This window comes from Camelus bactrianus, chromosome 14, assembly GCF_048773025.1.
Source record: "Camelus bactrianus isolate YW-2024 breed Bactrian camel chromosome 14, ASM4877302v1, whole genome shotgun sequence".
NCBI lineage: Eukaryota > Metazoa > Chordata > Mammalia > Artiodactyla > Camelidae > Camelus > Camelus bactrianus.
In genome coordinates, this window is record NC_133552.1 from 61649374 (window position 1) to 61669859 (window position 20486).

The 20486-nt window shown below is 40.5% G+C and overlaps 1 protein-coding gene across 2 annotated transcripts in view; it reads left to right on the plus strand.

Moving 5' to 3' along the window:
* CLYBL (citramalyl-CoA lyase) overlaps positions 1-20486 on the plus strand; it is a 205527-nt gene that overhangs the window by 92089 nt on the left and 92952 nt on the right. For both annotated transcript variants that reach the window (XM_074378471.1, XM_074378472.1), the window contains exon 2: positions 17118-17304. In XM_074378471.1, the coding sequence (XP_074234572.1) occupies positions 17118-17304 (187 nt within the window). The remainder of the gene's footprint in view (positions 1-17117; positions 17305-20486) is intronic.

Below are 20486 nucleotides of genomic sequence, written 5' to 3' on the forward strand. Positions count from 1 at the left end.
AGGCAAACTGCAAAACAAGGAGGACGTCCAGCTTTTAGAAAGTGCTAGTTCCTGTGTACCTCAGTTCCTTTTAGCCTTTTTTGGTGGCTTATGTGGAATCACGTGCAAGTTAAATCCATTGAGTACCACGTGCTGGAAGTTCCAGGCAATGAGAAATGAGCTTCATGGTAATTGAGAATGAAGTTAAGGAAGAAAATTTTATTGTTAATCAAGGGCTTAATTGCCTCTGGGACATTTTAAATAAATGCCATGCCGTACTTAAGCAGCGATGTTCCGTAAGTGAGATGCAAAAATTCTTTAATTAAACCATCGCGGGTATTCCCTGATTGAAATATCTGCCTTTATCTTCATAGTTAATCCTTCATGATTCATGTAACAACTCAATCAAGGACTGAGTAAATTAAGGGCTCCTTGAAAGAACAAATCAATTATATAAAAATTGATTGAAATTATTTCTGGAGCAATCTTCATTGTACCTAATTGTATTGATCACAGCCTATTTTTGGTGCATTTTCTGTTTATTGGTCTTGTAGAATAAGCTGTTTTTCAGCCTGCAGGGGATACTTTATGGCTTTAGTATGGTTTAGGGCAGACAGTCATTAGAAGAATTTGTCTGAGAAAAGGAACAAATGTAAGGGTTTCTCGGCCATTGAGAAACCCAGTGATGATGACTTGGATGGTTCCTACAATTTAACCAGGAAGGCAGTTGGTAAGCAAGTTGGTCAACACACGTGAGTGTGGCCCCATGCCAGGCCTTGCTGGATGCTGATCAGCTTGTATCAGTGCCCACAAGCCAAAGGGCTGAGTTCTTATTGCCAACTCAACAGACCCAGAGATTCACACCCACAGAGCCAGATTCAGAAACAGGCTAAGGGGATTTGCTATCTCTCTCATCATACATAGGAAAAACAAAAACAAAATAATAAAAACTTACGGTTTCCAAAAGTTCTGACTTACGAGATTGTTCACTTTGGCAGGAGCACCTGACTCAGAGCTCAGTAAATTTTTTAAATGCAGGAGTGGTTTGTTTTGCTAAGCTACCACTGTGATTTCATTTAATTCTTAAAAAGAGAAAAGTTGCCAAAATCTTAAAATGTACAGTCATTTCTATTTTTAAAATTTTATTTAGATTGGGTAATCAGCAAATAATTTAAATAAGTCATCAAATAATGGTGTTCTGTAGAATGGGTGCATACTGAAATTTTTATACCTTCTATTTTTCAGGGCTCTTGATATAATACAACTGAGCCTTTGAAAAGTGGTTTCATTTTCAAATAAACACACTTACAGGTGCACTGTGTGAACTGCATACTTGAAAAAAGGAAATGAGGGGAGGAAAGAAAAATATTTGAAGTCATATTTTCATAAAGGCTCTGTGGTGTTCAACATGTGTTGGCCAAATCAGGCCAGGCTCAAAATGACAGATCAGGTTTTGCCTCCTATCTGGGGCTGCGCCCTCCCCCCAGCTGGTGTGTCCCCGGAAGGGCCTCTCCTCCTCCAGAATCCCTACTCTGGGCATATAAGAAAGCCTGTGTGGTGCCCACCAGCTGCAGAAGGGCCCCTGTGATGGGTTAGATGGGAAATCACACTCAATTCTTTGGCAGTGTCTGGAAACCTAGCATTGTGATGTCACTGTGAGAATAGAAATCCCTTTAGAATTCTGCATGATGATTCAGAGCAATTAATTCTGTTCTAATTTTCATGCCCCGGGAAGAACTCTATTTATATAAACTTGGTCGGAGACAAGCATATCTCCACATAGTCTGTGAAGAAAGGAAAATGAGCCATGTACTTCAGAGCAAAACTAAAAGCCTTGCTCTTCAGCCTGTTTCCAGATGATTAAAGTTTATGTAAAGAAATGCTGGTGAGCCCAGGAAAATGAACTGGTATCTTAGCGTTCTTTCGTATCAATTTTTGTTTGGATTCTTTAATGTCATATAAATATAATCATGAAATCACTTTCTCTGACTCTAGTACGTTTGCCTTTGGGAGCTCAGTGGTAAATACACAACTGGCATGGATCCCGAGAGGCTCCAGGTTCTCATGAGAAGTTGGCCCCTGCCCTTTTTTTTTTTTTTCAGGCCTAGGATGCCTGTGAGCATGTTCCCTTAAGCCCCAGTCACTCCCTGATTGAGTTCAGAGGGTCTCAAGTCATCTCAAGAAAATCCCCATCTGAGCACCATGTTGCAGGGCTGGTACTGGCAGTTTTTGTGGCCACATGGGCTCTGTTTGATCCTTTCCCCTCGGCATCTGTCTTGTAGGTTCTATATTCTGGACTTGCCTTAGTTCATATGCTCCCAGAGAAGGTATCAGGAGCAACTTGATGCCCATATTATAACTTAACGAGTTGGAAAGTCCTGAGGTATAGATGCTACACCTCTCAAACTGAGATTTTTGATTCAGAGACAGGTTGCCTGTAGACAACTTCCCAGAGGCTCTGACTGCTTGAGACACAGATTGTAATCACAGTAATTAGCGCTGAATTTTCAAGTCCTGCTCTCCAGCTTGACCTAGCAGCATTTAGCCAGCGTGCACACAGCTGGATCAATGGCAGGAATCGAAGGGGAGAGTTGTAGGGCTGCTCCCGGCAGCCTGTGGTGGGCACCATCCCTGGGGAATTCCAGGGGAGCATCAGGGACCAGGGAGCAGTGAGGAGACCTGGGGTTTGAGAGGGAAGAAATATGATATTGATAAGCACCTGTCAGTGGGAATTGTTACAGGGGACAGATCACAGTACAGACTTTTGTCTAAATTCATTACTGATGATTTGTTTTTTCTCCCTCTTCCTTAATGTAGCTTTGGGTGTTCCTAAAATGTCCCTTGTTAAAAGTTTACACTTCCTTTTCCTAAGATTAAGTACTTGCCTATCTTAATCCAAAGGCTAGAGGAAAAAAAAAAAACACTGAAAAAGTAAAAAAATATAGGACATGAAACAGATACTTTGGTGGATCAAAAATAAAGGTGGTTTGTTTTGTTTTTTTTTAGCCTGACACCTGGCCTTCAGGTGGGGCAGCACGGTTGTGGCCAGGCAGCCCTGGTGCCTGATGGTGAAGTAAATTACCTGGGAGTCTGGCAGCAGCGGTGGTGGGGAGACGGGGAACCAAGCTCAGGTAAACCGCAGGGCACTTCTGTCACTCACTTGCTTTCCTTAGTCCCATGGAGTGTGTGGCCTCACCAGGGCAGCTAGAGGATAAGGGTGATAAGAATACGGGTGGGATGTCAGACTCTCTGCCCCCACCCGTTGAGGGTAAGGATTTTGAACAGATGCTTGAAGACTGACTGAGCACTGAATAATAATAAATAGGTTTAAACTTATAGGAAATACTTAACTCACGACACAAAACCACTGGAGCATATATGGTACCTCTAACACGATGGTCAGTATAGTTGAAGAAGCATGGGCGGCAGATTTTTTTAAATGGCATCTTTTTTTAAAAGTTGGTTCTACTAAAGAAGGAAGCAGGATTGGTTCCATTCTGCCCTTTTGCGTCAGGAGTTCAAATAAGGTTAAACTTGGAGGGAGTGCTTTTGCATTTTTCACCTGTAGGCTTTTGCACTCAAATTGGTAGAATATTTCTGTGGAAAATGGGGTCAATTCTGTGTTTAAATGAACTGTTGTTGGATCTCTCACTTGACAATCATTCTGTGATTTGAATGTTAAGTCCTATGATGCTCACACTCTCACACATACTAGTTTTTAGGCCACAATTACATTTGCCTCTATGTTGTACTTTGCAAAGTATGTATCGTTGCTGCTGTGAAATACTGTGTCCTAGTGATGTGGAGTGGAGTATTTCTACTCATCTGCTTCCAGAATGCACATTATCCTGGGAGTAACCTGATGTCTTTCATGAAAAGTTCCTTAATAGCCACTAGCTCATTCAGGCACACGCTTAAACATTTTTTCCTGAAATTCTTTCATAAATCAACAGGAAGCCTTCTTTCCCGTTTTTATTATAAAAGGAGAAATGATGATAAAACCTAAACACACATTGTTATTTTAACGTCTAGTCTTACATCTGTTAAGGAGTTGTGTTTTTACTTAAAAATATTTTAGCCAAGAATCAAAGCCAGAGAATTATGCGTTTTCCAATCTTCTGTCCATGATGGCTCTTTGTTAAAAAGCACACAGCAGAAAACACTGTTAAACTCCTGTTGGCTTAAAAAGCCATGTATGAAGCCTTAAAAGCCTCAGCACTTAATTTTTTTTAATGGCTTAAGTAAATTGCTTGAAATATCTGTGCCAAACTTTTAAAAAGTACTTCTCACATCTTGCTTTTATAAGTAACTGTGGAATTAGACATACCATAAATTTGCTTTGTATTTTCTTAATGAGTTTGAAATTTCAGACAGCCTCTATCTGTTACAATGTCGATCATATAAGGCTATTTCATTTCGGATTGAAGAGACCCAGCCAACATTATGACTTTTTTTTCCCCTTAACTGCAAAAGTTGGATTGGAACAGGGACTGTTGAATTTGGAAAACGTCAGTTTTCTTTTGTCTCCTTCCTTTTTTCCTGTTTATTTCACTTTGTGGTTGAGAATTGTTTTTTTCCCTTCAGACTTTTGCTGTCCCCCGTCTTTTGCTTTACAGTTTGTGCTAGGAGACGGTGGTGGGCTTTTTGTCTTTGGGTGGCTTTTTTTTTTTTTTTTTTTTTTTTTTTGGCATATTCCTCTCTTTCCTCCACGTATTGTTGCTGACCAAATTTAAGACAGTACAGTGTTTAGGATCCCTGCAGGGCCATTTGAAGTATTTGGACCCGTAAAGGGCCCTAAGCAATAACTACCTGAATTGCTTTTAATTACACAATATAGCTGCATCATTTTACTTCAGGTTCTTTTTGATTGATGCTGCAAGGCAATTGTAACCGCGGATGATGGGATTAAGTGCCTCTTGAAGTGACTTTAGCTTCTTGTGGGAACAAAGGGAAAGAGGAGAACACTTAGTCCCTTTTTGCCTGAGCTGCCTTTTTCTTCCCTTGCGTATAAAGAAATACAATTAACAAACATTATCCCCAGAGGTAAATTGAAATGTACATGCAGACGAGAACCACGCTTGACTGCAATTAGACATATATGATCCGAGGTATTCTGACCATTCATTAGTGCTAATTGTTTGAGAAACAAGCCCAGAATAAATGATTAAAATGTAGGCGCCATAACTGGGATTATTAGCATGTGTGATAAAATGTGCGCTCTGCAGCTGTACCAATAAAACGCTTTGGAAAGTGGCTCTGATTAGACAAATGCTTGGTTTGGCTCTGTGGTGAGCTCTTGGTGTTTGCTCAAGACCTGGTGGTGTTTATAACAAACAACTTATATCTTTCTTTCTTAATTAGTGGGAATTACTATGTAAATGTTGGTATTTTGTAATTTAATATCCTATGGTTTTCCCTGCCTTTGCGTTGTTATTGCAGTGTGCTGGTCTTGCTGGGAATGGGATAAACTGAGTTTTTAGGTTTTGCTTCTTTGCTTTGTTTTCTTAAAATGCTGGATGCAATGGAGAACTACTACAAAGTTTGCTCTCTTATTTAGTTTTTGAACCAAAATAAATTGTGTATTTGAAACTTGTACTAAAGTCACAGAGACCTGGCAAGGGTAACCCAGTCAAACATAAACTAGCTGGTTTGCCCCATATGGACAGTCAGCATTCTGCCACATCCTCCAGCGTAACCCTAGCTAAGTGAGCAGAACTAGGAGGGACAGAAGTGACCATCGGGGTAAGGACCGATTTAGAGAGATGGATGGCAATTGAATTCCCCCTGGAGATGCATCAAGGAGTCTGGGATTAGCAAAGAAATGTGAGCTCAGCTAAATGTGGAGTCAGCGAGAGATTTGGGAGGCATAAATGGGAATGGAAAGAAAGGAGACGTGAGATGGAATAATGGAACCAGGGTGCCAGAGAGCACTTGGGAAGTGTGCCATGCAGGCAGAAGCTGAACTCCAACGTCAGTCTATTTAAGAGTGGATGTTTCCAGCCTCCTAACTTGCAGCTTGGAGTTCCTCTGTCCCCTGCTTGCATTTCTGAAACCAGAGTCAGAGGAAGAACCTTTTGGAGATTGTCCATATGATGCCATGATAACCTGTAACAAATTTTTGATCTCGAGTGGTCTGTCCTTGTCACACAACAGACTTCTGAGCCACCTACTCTTAGTATATCATTTGTACATTCCAAAGGAAGACAAATATTAGTGTTACTCTAGATAGAATATAATATTAAATTAGCTTTTAAAATTAGTTAATGCATTCGAAAGACAAATACAAAAGATTGGGTGTCTTGGTCTCTGGATAACCTATTCCATCACTCTTTCCATTATCAAAGAAAACCTCGAATCAAGTCACAGATAAGCTATAGCATGGATTATTATGGACATACAGCTTGTAGAAAGGATTCACACCTCTTAGTTTTTAATTTAATTTCCTTTGTATGTACAATAAAAGTGTTACTCTCTGAGTTTGACCAGTTCATTCCACAGGAAACTAAGTAACAATACATATTCAAAAAGAGAGGATTTAGGGGGAACTAAAAATAAAAGGAAAAGAAGCAGTTTTGCACTTTGAACTGGTGCATTGCTAAGTGTGGCACTGAATTAAGAAAAAAATCTTCAGCTCCCCTAAAATTAGATGAAGTTCTAGGAAGTCTTGCCTTAAATATTTAAAGGAACTAATGCCTGTAGCACATTAAACATACTTTAAAAAAAAAACTATGTTAGAAAAAGCCTTCATAATCACATCCATATGTTTAGTTTTAATTTTCATCACACTTAGCTCTGAATAATTAAGAAGGAAAAAAACAATCTTAGTCTTATTGTGGGTCCCACACAATCAAAGCCACACACACGTGATTTGTGATCACAGCTTGTATTCACAGCTTTCGTGTGTGTGGTGTGGGTCTGGCAATTAGACTCAGACTGTGTTTTTCCTAAAAATTATTTACTCAAGAGAGAGCAATATTAAATTTTCCCCCAAATCTACAAATCAGGATAATCAAAGGACTATAGCTAACAAAATATCAAAATTCAAAGCTATGTAACATTTTGGCCTCATTTAATTGAGATTGGCACTTGAAAGGAATTTTTGAGAGAATCTAGGAAGAAAACAGAGATTCCATTAACCCAGATAATTTTCATGACAGCTACCAAAAAAAAAAAAATTTAGGATGTGGAGAGAACTATTTTCTCAAAATTGCAGATCCATTTTATGGAGAAAAAAAAATTCTCCCATGATTACTTTCATATCAAAGAACTCGGTCATGGGGGAGATGCACAGTTTGACACATTTAGCAGCCTTTGAGCTTTTGAAGGACTCTGTAAAAGAATCCATGGTTACGTCTGTCAGGTTGACAGTCTTCTTTCGTGACCTTTAAAAAAAGTTAAGGAGAAATTGATCTTTCTATTTTACATTTGCTCAATTACTTTTAAAAAGAACCTTTAAAGTCACTCCCAAGCCGGAAAATAATCATCTTAGCTTTAAATTTAGTATTTTTTGAGATAGGTTAAGCCAGCACTAATGGAATCTCTAAATGGAGAAGTTTTGTGAATGATGTTTTTTGTGAAATTTTCTGGTGGTCCTATGGTAATAATATTTCCTATACTCTCCACAGACTGTTTTAATACATTAACTACTAAGTATTGTCGTTTCTGCAACTCGTTTTAGAATCAGATCTTCTTAGGCAGGAATGCCAACAAGGAACAGTCTAAACAGAAGGCTCGGCTCTGGATGTTCGGCTTTGGCCAGGAGTGGAACAGGTACGCTCTTTATTCCGTACACTGAGTTTCACAATCCAGAACCCCAAATCGTCTCTGCAGAGGCAAAGGAAAGTTGGCTGGCATGTCCTTTAGGTTTGAACTGCAATTAACTAAAAGCGCCCACGTCTGTGCTTGGTAGGTGCTCCCTCTCATAGTTCCCAACACTGGGAAATCCATCTATCAAATCGCTACGGGTAGAGGGTCCTGAGCATCATTCCTGGACCAAGTTCTCAGCGACATCAACAGTTAACTATTAATGAACAACATCCTTGGACTTCTTTGTGTTTCCAGGAGCCCTGGGTTGAAGCAGCCCAGAAACAGAAGAGATGCTAATCGCATTGTGTTCTTAAACGTGTTCAGTGAAGGAGTGCAGGTTTCCCTCTTGACCTCAGTGTCACTCCAGGGGAAAAAAATCCCTCCAGTTTTCCGTTCAGATAAAACCTCTGCTCCTCCTCTTCTTACCAACAGTAGAGCAAGAAAGTAGGATTATGGTGAATGCCCACTAACAGGCACATGCTCTGTTGTCATCCGCTCTTCAACAGGCATCAAGGAGCTTTGCAGCACAACAAAGCCCCGCTCCTCTCCTCTTTGCTCCTCCCATCCCCCACTCTCCCTCTGGGCCCTCACCTCTGCCCTTCTTCCCTCCCACTTCTTTTCCCCCTACTTTCCTCCGGGCCCATCCTTTCTCCTCCCTCCTCTCCTTTTCCTCATTCTCTTCCTCTCCTTCACCCTCCTTATCGTCCACTGGGCTGACTCAGGCTTAGTTTGGATCGAACTCTTCTTCATTTGCCTTTTGGAAAAATGACAGCATTGCCCTAAGAGGGGCTACCGAGCACCCAAGTGCCACTGGGTGGAGTGGCGCCGCTGCCACATTTATGTATAAGGACTGATCCATTTGGGATATAAACCCATAAACATGAATGTTTCTGTTTCCATAGAAAAGTTGCCCTCTTCTTTGGGACCCATTAATGATCACCCAGTTGTATGGGGTTTGCCCTGTTCCTGGGACTTACCCAACCTGTACACCTACCCGGAGAGCTACAGTGCTGTGGCTGAGCAAGCGGATTCAGTGACCAGCAAGGGTCTGCTGGACGCAGAGCATCTTGCCCACATTTGCTCAGTCCGTGGCGCAGGGACCAGCTTGTGGTGGACTCAGTGTTGTTGAATGCATGATTGAAACTGAATTTTATGTGTACATTTGTATTTATGAACTGATGGCTTAGAGAGGACAAGTGAAGCAGATTTGTTAAGTTTAATTTTTTTTTACTGTGGTAAAATATACATAACACACAATTTACCATTTTAAAGTGTACCATTCTGTGTCTTTAAGTGCATTCTCATTGCTGTGCAACTGTCACCACCATCCGTCTCCAAAACCTTTTCATCTTCCTGAACTGAAATTCTACCCATTAATCAATAACTCCTTTCCCTTCCCCCTCAGCATTCTGCTTCCTGTCTCTATGAATTGACTACTTCAGGTATCTCACAGAACTGGAATCACACAGTATTCATCCTTTTGTGTCTGGCTTATTTCACTTAGCATAATGAGTGACTTCAGTTTTTTTATATAGGTATTTGTTTGCTTTCTTATACTGTGTGAAAAAAGACTTCCATCACTGGGGTCATTTGTTTTGCCCTTTGGAATTCTGTTGGTCTGAGGAGGAAGAGTGATGCATTGAAACAGGGTGACACGAATTTTACCAAACTGGGTAAAAATAAGGGTTCTGCTTTTTTCTCTATTTCTGCTAAATCTGTCCCTTATTCGACACTCACCTCTTTTCCTGGGGTTTCCATAGCAAGGACAGACCAGGAGGGAAGTCCCTCACCAGCATCCCTCCTTATACATGACACCCCACAAGGGCCGAAAGGCCCACCCACAGCCCATGGGTCTCCCCATCCTATGCCCCAAGTCCGTCCTTAGATGCGAACCCCCAGTGGACCACAAACTGCTGTCCTGTGTGTGTCTGTTTTGGACACAAAAGGCTATCTCTTCCTTTCAGTAGAAAATGGAGCACTTGATTCAGGTGTGATGTAATTGCTTCATGAGAGAGTTTGCCCTGAAAACATCTTATTGGCTTTTCTGAAGCAGGCTACGCACTTGTTTGTATTTGCACCACATGCTAATCTCACGAATGGCCCTGTTCTGCCAGTGGGAGGACAGATAGCTGTTCTTTTGCTCTCGTGCCCATGGAAAGCTTCCCACTTCTCCTTGCCCTGTTGCCATAGTAACCAAAGCAGAGTTCTTCAAAATAGGGTGGAATCTCTCTGGGCAGTTGGGAACTTAGCAAAGTGAGAACATACATCCACGTCAGTTTTTACAGATGCCGGTATAAATACCTTGTTATTAATGGTCATAAGTGTGGCTGAAATTTGTAGGTGAGTTTTACTTTCGTTTGGTGGGGTAAGAAAGGGTCAACGAGTGGGCTCTTACCTTCACTCTAGTCCCACAGATACTCCCATGAGCATCAGAATTGTCATATAAGGTCAGACCATGAGCCTCATGACATAAAACTCAATTTTCCCCAGTATATGTAATCGCAGCATATAGAGTAGGCAGTGACAGAGCGTAGTTATGCTCCTCCGACCTCCTCAAAGGATCGAAGATACAGCCCCAAGTAGAGGAATCCTTTAAGAATTAGGATTTGTGCATGCTTTTCTGTAAGAAACTTTTATTTTCAACCTTTATCAGCTCTTAGGGTCAAAAGAACTTAAAGAGTCATATCATTTCTGTGTGGTATCCTAGATGGAAATTCACTGATGTATTATTTCAAAATGATGCTTTATTTGTTTTCTGATTATTTCTTATGTTTATGAACAAATGGGAATTTACCAAAATGTATCAGACTTTGTGGAGGCAGTTTCTAAAAGGCACAGGCACACAAAAGATGATTCTTTTTTTCTGGTTCAGAAACACCCCTGTAGTGGTAACTGGACTTGAATACAGCATAAAATATTTTAAAATAATGTTTAAGTGGAAATGGAAAGTGATACAGCCACTATGAAAAGCAGTATGGTGTTTCCTCGGAAAATTAAATATAGAATTACCAGCAATTCCACTTCTGGGGATATACCCAAAAGAATTGAAAGCAGGGTCTTGAAGAGATATTTGTTTATAGCAGCATTATTCACGACAGTCAAAAGGTGGAAATAACCCAAGTGTCCATCCATTTATTTATGAATAGATAAACAAAATGTGGTGTATGCATACAGTGGAGTATTACTCAACCTTAAAAAGGAAGGCATTTCTGACATACACTACAACATGGATGAATCTTTTAGACATTATGCTATGTGATATAAGCCACTAAAAAAAGGACAAATACTGTATGATTTCACTTACATGAGGTACCTAGAGCTGTCAAATTCATGGAGATGGAAAGTAGAATAGTGGTTTCCAGGGGCTGGGAGGAGAGGGAATGGGAGATTGTTTAATGGGCTCATGGTTTGGGAAGATGAAAAGTTCTATCACTTTACACCTCTGCTGGTCAAATGTTATTTTTTTATTGTGATAAAATACACATAAAATTTATCATTTTAACCACTTGTAAGCATACAATTCAGTAGCATTCAGTGTATTCCCTTTGTTATGTAACCATCACCACCATCCATCTCCAGAATGTTTCATCTTCCCAAGCTGTGAGCTGTATCCCTCACTGCAGAAGTCAGTTCCTGAAGAGGAGGGGGCCAGGCAGAATCTTCCCCAGTTTCCTCACTTGTGCTCTGCCCCACCAAGCTTCTCTCAGCGTCTGAAGGGCTTTGTCCCTGCTGCCGTCAAGGACTTCTTTATTTCATGTCCCCTGTCCTTGCTCACCCTGTCTCCTGGGAGCTCGATGTTTGGACCTAAGCTGTTGGAAATTAGCATACTTACTTCTGTTCACTATGTACTTGATCTTAGAATCTAGTTTGAACTCCAAGCTCAGCAGGGACTTCTTGGTGTTCACCCCCTACCACTCAAAGCCTGAAGGGACAGCTACTGATTCAGTGGGTGGGAATGTAGAGCATCATGGTTTCCAAGCAAGGAGAACTGCCACTCCTCTCAACGTTATCGTTCCCAGTCACTTGATTAGTGGGAAGTTGCGTAATTGGTACGAAACTCCCCTGCCTAAATATGGTAGGATTACACGCTGGCAACTTTTAAAGTCCGACAACCCCAGATCCTTGCTAGGATCAATACGACGCTTTAGTGGTACTTGCAGACCCTGGTGCAGAGGTTCTCATCCTTGGCTGCACCTTGGAGTCTCCCTGGAAGCTTTAAAGAAACATTGATGCCTGGGACTCACAGCAAGGCTCGTATTTAATTGGGTTGGAGTGTGGCCTGGGGTTTTTTCTTTTTCTAAGTTCCCCAGGTGATTGTAGTGTGCAGCCAAAGAAGAGACCTCTGTACTAGCAGCTGTCAGCTAAGTAAAGAAACCACTAACTTGGGTTTGAAGTTACACACCAACAGACTCACAGACGTAGAAAACAAACTGATGGCTACCAAAGGCGAAAGGGAAGAGGGGGATAAATTAGGAGTTTGGGATTGGCAGATAGAAACTGTATATACAAAATAGATAAACAACTAGGTCATACTATATAGCAGATAACTATATTCAATAGTTTGTAATAACCTATAATGGAAAAGAATATGAAAAAAGAATATATATATGTATAACTGAATCACTATGCTGTGCACCAGAAACTAATACAACACTGTAAATCAACCATACTTCAATTTAAAAAACCCTCTATAATGAATAAATAAAAACTTGCAAGAATGCTTTAAAAAAAGAAGTTACATGCCAAATTGTAGATCCTCAAATGGACGTTAGATTAGTTGATTATTGCTGCTATTTCAAATATTGTTAGCAGTTTGTCAATTTTGTCAGAATGGTTTTTCTTTAAACATGAGGTTTTTTTTCCAAGTTTGCTGCATTTTCAGTTATGACCTTATTACTTTCACAGCATCTACTTGTGTATAATGATGTATATGACTCACTTAAGAGAAATTTTTTGTTGGAGCAAAATTTCCTGCATTAGGGCAGTGGCTACACATTGAGATCATCTAGTCCAGTGGTCCTTCAACTTGGCTACACATCTGCGTCAACCAGGAGGCTTTTAGGAGTCCCAGAGCCGAGGCCTTACCCCAGACCAATGACCAAACTTTCTGTAGCTGAGCCGACTTTAAAGCTCCCCAGGTGATTCCACTATGCCTCCAAGTTTGAGTCAGCCTAGAACAGCGTTCTCAGCCGTCCATGAGATAAACATGCCCTGGGGGTTTGTTAATATGCAGCTTCTGATTCAGTGGGACTGGGCTGGGGTCCCCGGACTCTACATTTCTAACAAGCGCCCATGTATGATGGTAGATTGCACTGGGTGGGGTTCAGAATTTGACAATTTTTCAAAGCTCCCTGGTGATAGTTATATTGAGTTCTGGGTGGAGAACGCTGGCAGCAGTAAAAACTAGCTATGCCTGCTGTGATATAAATGGTTAATGAATGGCATCAGGCGGAGGAGGAAAGGGAGATTACCAAAACAAGGCCAGGATGGGGACCCCCCCCGCCCCCACCTCCCATCAGAACCACTCCAGGATGTCTTATCTTAAAAAAAGTCCCTCTGTAGAGAGAACTTACTCACCATGAGGCTACCAGATTTTTTTAACTCATCTTAAGCCCCTATTTTGCATATTGTTTGAATATATTTACATGTTGACTATCAAGAGGCCTTAACTCCAAATATGTAAGATAAAATGAAATAAGTTAGATCTTGCACCTACTGCAGTTGTATTCATATGCAGTAGTCAGTGCTGAACACAACTCAAGTAGGGAACAGATTTTGAAACAGCCGGAGATGGGGGAAGGAGAGGACACACACCAGCACTGTGGGAAGAGGGAGGCTTGGGGAGCCACGACAGGCTTCTGCCACCTGCCCAGCGACAGCCCCCTCCGGGACCTCAGAGTCTGCAACGGAACCCGAAGGCCAGACCCCCTCTACACTTTCTTCTTATTATTCCAATCACTTTTGCTGCCTTTGATCTTTCTCCTTGAAGCTTCATTCTGTACAGGACTTTAGCCTTCCTGAGCTGCTAGCAGGCCATCCTCTGGGTGATCCCCCCGGGCCTTCTTGGCATGCCCCGTTCCTTTTGTGTCGCCTCCCTACAGTGCTCAGCACAGTGCGGGTCAGGGCCACTGCACGCGGTTGTGCAGGGTGTGTCCTGGTCGGGGCGCCTGCCGAGGCCACACGTGGGGCTGAGCTTCAGCTGGTCTCCAGTCATAAAAGCTGCTGCTTCAGGAGCAAGAGGTGCCTCTTTGCCCTTCCACCTGCTGGCAGGCTTGACGGGGCACCTTTTTCTAATTTGCACAGAGGGGCCTGCCAGCTGTGCTGGTGGAGGCCCGGTGCAGGTCACCCAGTGGGTGCGTCCTGAGTGCTCACTGATTGTACGAACGAAAGAACAAAGTGGAGGCAGTGAGAATAAGAGGCTTCCACAGTCATCTGGGTAAAGGTGAACGAGCCCTAAACTAGGACGTCAACTGTATTTACAGAAAAGAGGAGATAAACATAAAAGAAGCAACAGGCCACGTGTTGGGTTAAAGCTTCCACAGTGGCAAAGGAGAGAGGGAATAAAAATGACCTCCTACCTGTAATCACCACTAAAATTTGACTCTTGCCCAAGAAAAATATGGACAGTATGGGTTGTAGATCAGTCCTACACACTCACTTCCGGAGAACTGGCTTTGGTTGGGTGACAGGGTAGCAGGAATTGCACACCTCACACGTGCAAGCCCCTGTGCTAAGCAACGTGGGGGAGACATAGGGCCACCTCTCCCTCAGCGAGCTTGTGATCTTCTGAGTGCCATTCACAATATTGCTTTGAACCACATAAAACTAGCATTTTTATGGGTCAAAATGGTCAAATATCAGCAATTTCATATAGGTGGTTCTTACCCACTATAGTGTGCTGCCATTTGAGATCGTTTAAATGATTTAATTGGTTTGTTTTAAGCCAGTTATAAAAGGATTTTTTTAAAGAGTGATGCTCTTTCTGATAAATGTGCAAAATAGGAAAGAAGTGTGCAGAAGCAGAAAAATCTTAATCTCAAATTCTACAGTTCAGGGGCTTCCCTAATAACACTTTGATGTATTTCTTTTCAGGTATTTTTCTTTGCATTTTTTAGAAAGCTGGTATGTTATTGCATATATAATGTTATATCCTCTTTTCAAAAAGAACAGTCTTCATATAACATTAAATATTTTATAAACACAGTTTTTAATGAAGGCATAATATTCCATTGACTGTAGGTACCATAATTCATCCTATTGTTGACCTAAAGATTGTTTTCAATTCTTAATATTATATATATCTAGTTTTATTTCTGATCATTTTCTTAAGATAGAGTCCTGTCTTAATCCTCTTGGGCAGCTATAACAGAATACCATAGATGGGTGGTTTATCAACAACAGAAATTTATTTCTCATGGTTCTGGAGGCTGGGGAATCTGAGATCAATGCCCCGACAGGTGCAGTGTCTGAAGAGAATCTGGTTCATAGATATCAGTCTTTCCACTATGTCCTCACATGGCAGAAAGGGCTAGGGAACTCTCTGGTGTCTCTTATATAAGGGCAGTAATCCCATGGATTCTGCCTTCATGACTTAATCACCTCCCGAATGACCCACCTCCAAAGACCATCATACTGAAGATCATGGTTCGACATACGAATTGGAGGGGACACAAACATTTTAGTCTATAGCGGTTCTTAAAAGGAATTTGGTCAAGTTACTTGAAATTACTGAGTCAAAAAGCAGGCACCTTTTTTAAGTCTCTTGATTTGTGACATCCACTGACTTTCCAGAAAGCCTGTGCCCCTGATTAACGTTAGCCATGATGGCAGAGCCAATCCTTTGCTGGTTCTGGTTTGGTTATGAGTGATAACTGCTATGTTTAAGGATAAGAAAGTTTACAAATGAATGGTCAAAAAAAGCTTGGTGCTCAGGTGGGCCTGGAACTGAGCTTGAAAGATCCATTAAGTTTCAAATAAACTGAGAGGAAATATTTTTCCATCAGAAGCACAGGAGAAGCAAAGATACAGTGTAAACAATAGGGCATATTGTGGAGACGGTCATAATCCAGTTTTCCTAGGGTGAATAGTTTTAACTTGGGAATAGTGGGATATCAATTGAGAAAAGGAATATCAGCTGAGACTGAGTTTAATCCTGCAGGTAATGGGGAGCTATTGACAATTTTTGAGCAGTGGATGATATGAGGAAAACAACATTTTAATAATTACAGGAGAGTTTAATCTGGGAAACCAGAAACATCTTCAACAGTAGCACATTTTTTTTTTTAAATCATCATCTGTTTTAAAAATTACACATCATAGAAACATCCTGGGGATGATCTGCTCTAGTGCTTAGCATGTGACTGTGGTATGACTTGTCTCGCTGTCAGTGACGTGCCAGCTGTGTCTGAGTGGCCCAGCCTTTGAGATTCAGGTGGTGTGGCTCAGAGACCACAGTGGCTGGATCCAAATTGGTGATCAGAAGCTCTCTCACATAGAGGAAATCTCAATTTTCATGAAATGAAGTTCTCTGGCTTTTACATATTCAGTTACAACAAATACTCCAGAAAAGTGATTTTGCCACAAGCATTTAAATAAAAATTTTCTCTCTTTTAATTGCATTTTTTTTTTTTTACCATTTTAAAGGAAATGTATATATTGCAAATTCTGGTATCCAGTGTGAATAAATAAAATGAGATTGTTGCTGTTACAGCATTATAGTTTCTCCCCCTTTTTAGATAAATGACGTATTTTCAATCAATACAAAACAATGACAGATACTTCAGACATTCTTCAATTATCTGGCCATAATATATTTTATATTAAATAAGGTGTCTTGGAAGGCATGTACACTTTTAAAATCCATCTGTATCTCACCATACCTCACAGAGCACAATGTTTCTGTTGTGGAAAAAATAAGACCCAGACTCAAGTTTTAGATTTTATTAGGGTTGGTTGCAAAAAAGAATGAGGGGACCCATACACAATTGGGAGGCCACCAAAGAGATACTGATGTTTCTTTAGATATATTGTCCCAAGGAACACTAATCATGGCAAAATGTTATAATCATGTGAAGTATTTGATAGCATTAACTTAGGATAACCACCAAATGTTGAGAGCTTTCAAGAAGAGTGCAGCTGGTATATTTTTGAAAGGATGATGCTGTTTACCCTGGGGGAGTAAAACACAAGGGTGTTACCTGTGTGCTGGGGCTTTAACCTTTCCTTAACTGAGGTTTTCATGACATACAGCTTCATCTATTAAGGACAGGGCTAGTTTCAAAAATTTGTAAATAAATTCTATTTTGGACTAACTCTAATCATGTCTCCTATAGGAAAGCCTCTCTGGCAGCTGATGTGTCCAGGCTTGGACATAGTTCCTCACCCAGTCACAAGTACACTCCCCGGAGGGCAGTGCTCTATGTGCCTGGAAATGATGAAAAGAAAATAAGGAAGATTCCCGCCCTGAATGTAGACTGTGCGGTGCTCGACTGTGAGGATGGCGTGGCTGTGAACAAAAAGGTAATGACAGATTTTTCCTTATAATGGGGGAAAAAAAAGGAATTGACTTTTGTGCTCTCCTGGTAGCATTGCTCGCTATTTGGAAAGAATATACCATATTCACCTTTTGTTGATTACTAATATATTATTGACCAGACCTCACATGTGTTCTGAATGTGTATGTCTCTTTTCTGCAAGAGACAGGAAGAATCCAACCAACATCTGTTTAAAAAGTCATGACCTGCAGTATATGTGACTGTGTGTGTAGATAAAGAGATAGACAGTCAATCCAGTTTGGCTGAGATATTTGCTGGTTCGAGTAAATGACTGAATCCTAGACTTGTGGTGTAAATTATTCAGATGAATAAGGTGCAGTTAGGAATTTTTTTCTTCTTTTTACTGCCAGGTATATTGAGTAGTGGCCTTATCTCTTCTGGGGACAAGTGCCAATTAAAGGAAAGATAGTCTTTAATGGATGAGTCACTAAAATCTTTTCCCTCCTTAGTTAAAGGGAAGCTACACAGAGAATCTTAAAGTTGCAGCTTTTGGCTGATTTCCTCATGGGCTGACCAGAGAAATGAGCCTTAGAAAATACCCAATTGGTAAACAGGTACAAAGGCTTCTTACTGGGTAGTGACATAGTGGGTGCTTTTTGTTTCATTTTGGTTTGCTTAACTTTGCTTTTTAGGTTTTTATAGTGAACACATATTTGTTCAATAATTAGGTGAAACACATAATTCATTATAGCAATAACTGATGTTTGCATGGAACTTTTTTAGTTAAAAAGATGCTTTCACTCGACCTTTATCTATCCAGTCCCTAAGACAATGAGGTTGGGCTGGGAATGGATTGTGGGGCTGAGGGGACAGGGGCTGCTGGCCGTCTGGATTTGTACCTATTTGGATAGTTTTCCTAGGTGATCTGAAATGGTGTGGTTGTAACTGTACAACTTTCTTGATTAATTGCTTTCCTTGAAGATTCTAGCAAACAAATATTTGCCTTAATTTTTTTTTTTAAAGTTAATTTTCAGCATCTTTCTAACGGTCAAACCAAGGCTTTACAAGTATTTGGAAAAGGATTAGAATAAACATGTGGAATCTAAAGCGTCTACTCAACATCTTTGACATGCACTAAATTAAATACAATTAAGCTTCTTTCTCCCAGAGATTAAGGTAAATAGGGCTTTTCTTGAAGGACATTATGTGAATCCAGTATGCTCCCTTCCAAAACTCATGTACGGCACTCTGAGATTAGATACCGAATTGTAATTCCAGCTCTACGTGGCCCCGGGCAATTCACTTTACTTCTTTGCTTCAATTTCTTATCTATACTGTGGGGTGACAAAATCTACTTTTGTCAGGTACTGGGATTATTGCGAGGAGTAAGTTTGATAAGATGCCTGGTAGTAGCTTGATTTCCTATAGGAAATAGATTAGATAAATCCTGTAGTAATCATGATTAGAGGGGAATTTATTTTAGCGTGTAGCACAGTGAGCCATTACATGCCCTGATAAACTTCTAATTATATTTCTTTACAAATCTTGAGGCCATCTTCCCATACCCACCTGAGGATATTTCCTGCTACCCAGATGAGTTGGAAACATGGTCCATTCCTACCTCATGTTTCCTTACCGTGTATCTGTGTTCTGAAGCCCATCCTTATACCCAGAGCCACTACTTAGGGAGAACCTAACGAGGGGAAAGGGAGAAAAGAATTTATGATGGCAGGTTGTGCCCGCCATCTTGGCATCTCTGTCCAGACAGTGCCCTTGTCCAGATAGTCAGGACATTCCAGTTCTCTTAATGCAGCTAAAATTTGAATTAATTGCCAGGCATACTGTTTTATGCATGCTGAACTTGCAGTCAACTAAATTTCTCTTCCTTATTCAAAGAGAATTCTGGCAAGCCAGGCTAGTACTTGTAAAACAATTTTTTCCCTTAAAATTTCTACCCAGGACTTAGTTTTATCTCGTATTTTTCATATCATAGCCCTAGCCTGTCAGGGTCCTTTTGGATTTTGATTTCATCATCCAATTTATACCAACTGAGAATTTGACCAGCACACTGTATGCAAATTTAACAAGTTTCTGAAGAGGTTGGAGCCAAGTGCTGCACAAGCATGCCACTAGAAACTTCTGTTCAAGTTTATTTAACAAACATTATGTAGTGGTGACTAAATGCCAGGCACTGTTCTGAGGACTATAATTTGTATAACAGCCCAGTGAATTACTATTATTATACTCCTACAGATAAGGAAACTGAAGCATGGAGAGGTCAAGTTCATGAGTCAATTCTGTGAATATGATTATTCAGTCACCCAGCTCTCCTAAAACCCAAGTCTTTTTACAAGGATAGTGTAACAGATTTTTATCTAATGCCATTTCAAAAAGAGGATACCTTCCTGATCTACATCTCTAGCAGTAGCTTCTCTCTCCCCCATCTCTACCTCACCAGAAAAAATGAGGTTAAGTAGATGAGACTTGATTTTGAAGAACCCCTGTCTACTGATAGCACTCTGTCTAGTTGTTACCACCTTTGCTTTGAAGTGCTGGAGATACAAAAATGGTACCGTTTACTGAGTAGCTACCATTTACTGAGAGTTTTCTTTGTAAGAGGTGCTATAGTAACTGCTTTAATTATCTCATTTCCTCCTTACAGCAAAGTTTTGAAATACATCTAAGGTCACAGTGCCATCAAATGACAGAACCACAGTTTGAATCTCCTAGAATTTTTCCCAGGAATCAGCCTTACCTGTTGGCGTAGTCCATAATTCACCTTTTCCCCCTTTCTTGGCTTCTTTTTGTTTTTTGTCACCTTTGTATACTCCATGGTTTCTCAAAGATTACCAACAGGAGTTCCGTGTTCACATCTACAAATTCTTTCAGTGTCTTGGGATTTTAATATATTTAAACTAGGGACTTTAGTTCATTTGAAATATTCAGATAATTCTGAAACTTCTCACATAGCTCATACTCTCTTTTTCTTTCTTGAAGTCAACTTTTAATCATATTTCTTGTTTGAATATTATTCCTCTTGATGGGAGGGGATAGAGACCATTTTAGTGATTTTATTTCTTACCATATTAAAACTTGTTTCAGATGACATAGTTATAGTTTTGCTAAACTGAACTATTAGTGCCTAATTCAACTTCCTTGGTATTATTAAAACTTAGTCACTTCACTTTATATCTCATTTCATTTTAT